Source organism: Mobula hypostoma, chromosome 1 (genome assembly GCF_963921235.1).
Source record: "Mobula hypostoma chromosome 1, sMobHyp1.1, whole genome shotgun sequence".
In the NCBI taxonomy this organism is placed as follows: domain Eukaryota; kingdom Metazoa; phylum Chordata; class Chondrichthyes; order Myliobatiformes; family Myliobatidae; genus Mobula; species Mobula hypostoma.
Window position 1 is genome coordinate 63,747,895 of NC_086097.1, and position 3,520 is coordinate 63,751,414.

At 33.5% G+C, this 3,520-nt stretch overlaps 1 protein-coding gene across 6 annotated transcripts in view; it reads left to right on the forward strand.

Moving 5' to 3' along the window:
• gemin2 (gem (nuclear organelle) associated protein 2) overlaps nucleotides 1–3,013 on the forward strand; it is a 47,423-nt gene extending 44,410 nt beyond the window's left edge. For 5 of the 6 annotated variants that reach the window (XM_063049748.1, XM_063049757.1, XM_063049756.1 and 2 more), the window contains one exon: nucleotides 1,255–3,013. In XM_063049748.1, coding sequence (XP_062905818.1) covers nucleotides 1,255–1,291 — 37 coding nt within the window. In that variant the 3' untranslated portion in view covers nucleotides 1,292–3,013. The remainder of the gene's footprint in view (nucleotides 1–1,254) is intronic. The other variant, XM_063049740.1, reaches the window with a different exon arrangement.
• Nucleotides 3,014–3,520: the final 507 nt, after the last annotated feature.

The window sequence follows — 3,520 nt, forward strand, 5'->3', positions numbered from 1 at the left end:
TTTGTTTAAATGCTTGCCACTGCTTTCTTACTAACAGAATGCCTCACTGGCCTATGGTTTCATTCTCCTGTTCAATGTGGGGCACCACATACCACTTTTCCAATCAACTGTGACCCTTCTAGAATAGAGGGAATTTTGGAACATCACAAATTATATATCCACTAATTCAGCATCTACTTTTAAAGACAACATCCAGAAAATGCTTGAGGAACTCACCAGGCCAGGTAGCATCTATGGAAAAAAGTACAGTCGACATTTCAGGCAGAGACCCTTCGGCAAGACTTTAAGACTATAGGATACAGTAGTCCGGTGCTGCTGGCTTATTCATTACTTATTCCTCTTTTTTATTCTGTTATTGGATGTTTTATACTATGAAGACTAACACAAAGTTTTTGATCAGTATTTTTCATTTTCTTGCTTATCATTAACCTTGGTGGATTTTCTTGATTACCATTATTAATTTTCTCAACCTCTCTGGAACCAACATTTACTTCAGCAACTTTCTTCAAATATATATTTGTTGAGAATTGTGAAAACCCATATTACATGTTTGCATATCTACCGTCTTAGCTTTAATCAATTTTAGCAGTCCACTTTTGCCAGCTCATACTTTTATAACTTCCTTTAAGTTGAGACATTGATGTCAGGCCCAACATTTGCACTCTCAACTGGATATATAAATATTTTTCACATCATTTCCTTAGAATTCCTCCTTAACGGTCACTACCTATGTTCTCTATCACTTCATGTGTCTTAACCAATCACCATGTAACCTGTATTCTTGCACCTCATTCTTCTCCTAATTCAGTTTTGAAAACTAAACTCTGTGGTCTTCACCTAGTTTTGAGGAAGTGTCTCTGATCCAAAATATTGACTAGTTTCGCTTTCCAGGTATTGCTTGACTGGCTGAATTCTTCCAGCATTTTCTATATTTTTGTTTCCTATCTACACTATCACCTTGTCCTAATTTTCCCCTCACCTGAATCCTTCCCTACAAATACTTCAGTTTTTAATTATTCTGAAATGTAAACAGAAAATAATGGTAATACTCAGCAGGTCAGATAACATCTATTGGAGGTAGAAAAAGAGAGTTAATGTTTCAGGTCATTGATCTTGCAAATAGTGCATTGTAGAAAAGAATCTGTATATTGGGTACACATCAGTCAGATCATGACAAGGATTTTTTTTGGTGGTTTTGACTATAAAAAGACATCTCACAATGTACAATTTCTTATTTAACTTTCTATTTTTCAGGTATTTTGAACAGTGTGATCTTGCAGATAAGGACTGATGTTAATGGAGTCTGGAATTAAAATTCAGTCCATAATTTTGGAATATACTATGGTGACATATTTCTATCTCATTTGAATTTAGATCCTTTCATGTTTTGTTGACACAATGTTGTATGTTATGTCCAATCACGAACAAGATAAAATCTGCAGAGGCTGGAAATCCAAGCAACACATTTTGTGTGTATTGTATGTAGAGTTTTATATAAAATTCACATGATAAAATTAATGAGAATCAAAACCAATTCTCAAATGTTATAAATAAATAATTTGACATGGTTAGAGTTGTCTGTTATTGACTGAAAGTTCTTGCAGATTAATTCAATAATTTGAAACTGCGACTAAAAAATTAATGGCATTGCAATAATTTTCAGAAGAATTATCTTAATTTTGACTTAATATAATTTCCATGCATTTAGTTATATTTATAACTGTATATGGACACAGATAAAATTACCTTTGCTTTTAGCCAAGAACTCTGTCACGGATAGAATCAGAGGAAACACATATTGATAATTTAAAGTTGTATCTTGAAGCTAGTCAATTTTCTTTCCAACATTTTCTTTAAGTTTGGATATTTATTCAAGTTATTCTGGGAACACCTGATCGAATTCCAGTTTTAAAATATGGTACTATGGTTGTATGGGATTAAACAGCCCAAAATAGCATCAGTGCTCAAACCAGATTCAGTAAGTATCCATGAAATTCTAATTAGCTTGATTAACAAAACAAATACACATTCCAGCAACGAAATGCTCATTTTAAGGGAAGTTCCATGTGATTAGAAATTCTATTTTGTTTTTTTAAATATAATTTTCTCATCTGTAGTAAAACAAACGTTACAAATAGTGTAATACCAGCTTAATATTGAATGAAATTGTTTTCTTTTGTTTCAAATTGCCATATGTTTAGCAAAATCTAAGATTCCTAATGCTTCCATAAACAGCAGCAACATTCTATACTAAATGGCACAGCAGTGTAGCAGTTAATGCAGTGCTTTGCTCTGCCAGCTGCAAGATCGGGCTTCAGTTCCTGCTACTGGCAGGAAGGAGTTTATACATTTTCACTGGGTTTCCTCCCACATTCTAAAGATGTACAGTTAGGGTTAGTAAATAGTGGCATGTTATGTTAGCACCAGAAATGTGGCACAAAATGACACATTTCACTGTGTTTTGATGTACATGTGACAAATAAAGCTAATCTTTATATTTATAAGACTAATGGCAAGCATTATGTGGTGCAAGTATCTGATTTATTATACAAACGTTTGTACCTTGATCTGTTTGAGTTGTCTATTAATTATGAAAAATAGTTTTTGAATATTTTACACTTTCCACATAAAATTAGGATTGTCCCCAATTTCTACTTGCAACAATGTTTGCTAAATAGAGCAGTTAAAAGTTCAATCCCTGAATAAAAGTTTGAATGTAACATTTCTTGGACATTTTGAACACATCAGATTCTTCAAAATGGAAGGACTGATTCCATTGAAAAATTGACTATAGGTATTTCAAATAAAGGCACAATGACCTGAATGGTTTCCTCCTGTGTGATTTTTTTCTTTTTATTCCTCAAGTACTCAGCATTGGCAGTGTTAGAATTGAAATTTACAAAAGCACCATGTCAAATATGTTATGGAAACATGATTAGAGTTTGATTTCATATTAAGTTCATCAAAAGTGACACTAAAACCAATGGGAAACTGGCTAATTCAAATGCCAAATTTATTTTGGTCAGTATGACAGTTATATACTAAACACCACATAAGAGGAAGCAGCAAGGCCAACAGAGGAACACCTGGGTTCCGATCAAAACCTGGCTAACAGAGTATCCAGACTGTCATTAGGTCAACGTACATATTTGCTTAACTGACATGCCAAATAACTGAGAGTTCACTGTAATAAGTTGGTAATTTGGGGAAACTGCAAGTAGTTTATTTTTGAGCAACAGTTGATACTTCAGAAAGAGGAAACAAATCTTACATGAAGAATTGCAGATTCATTCTCATTTTGGTGGTGGGATCTTTTTTGGTATTAACATGTCACATCACTACCAGAAAAATGGGACAGCTATCTATGATTTGATCCAAAATCTTGTCTTTAAGGTTGGTTGTCAAAGTCGAGTGACATTTTTGACCTTAATCTCGAATACATTCCCTGTGTCCACATTTATTTTGAAAGCTATGTATGGAAGCCAGTGAAGTGCAAATATCTCTAGGAGAATGAAGATTT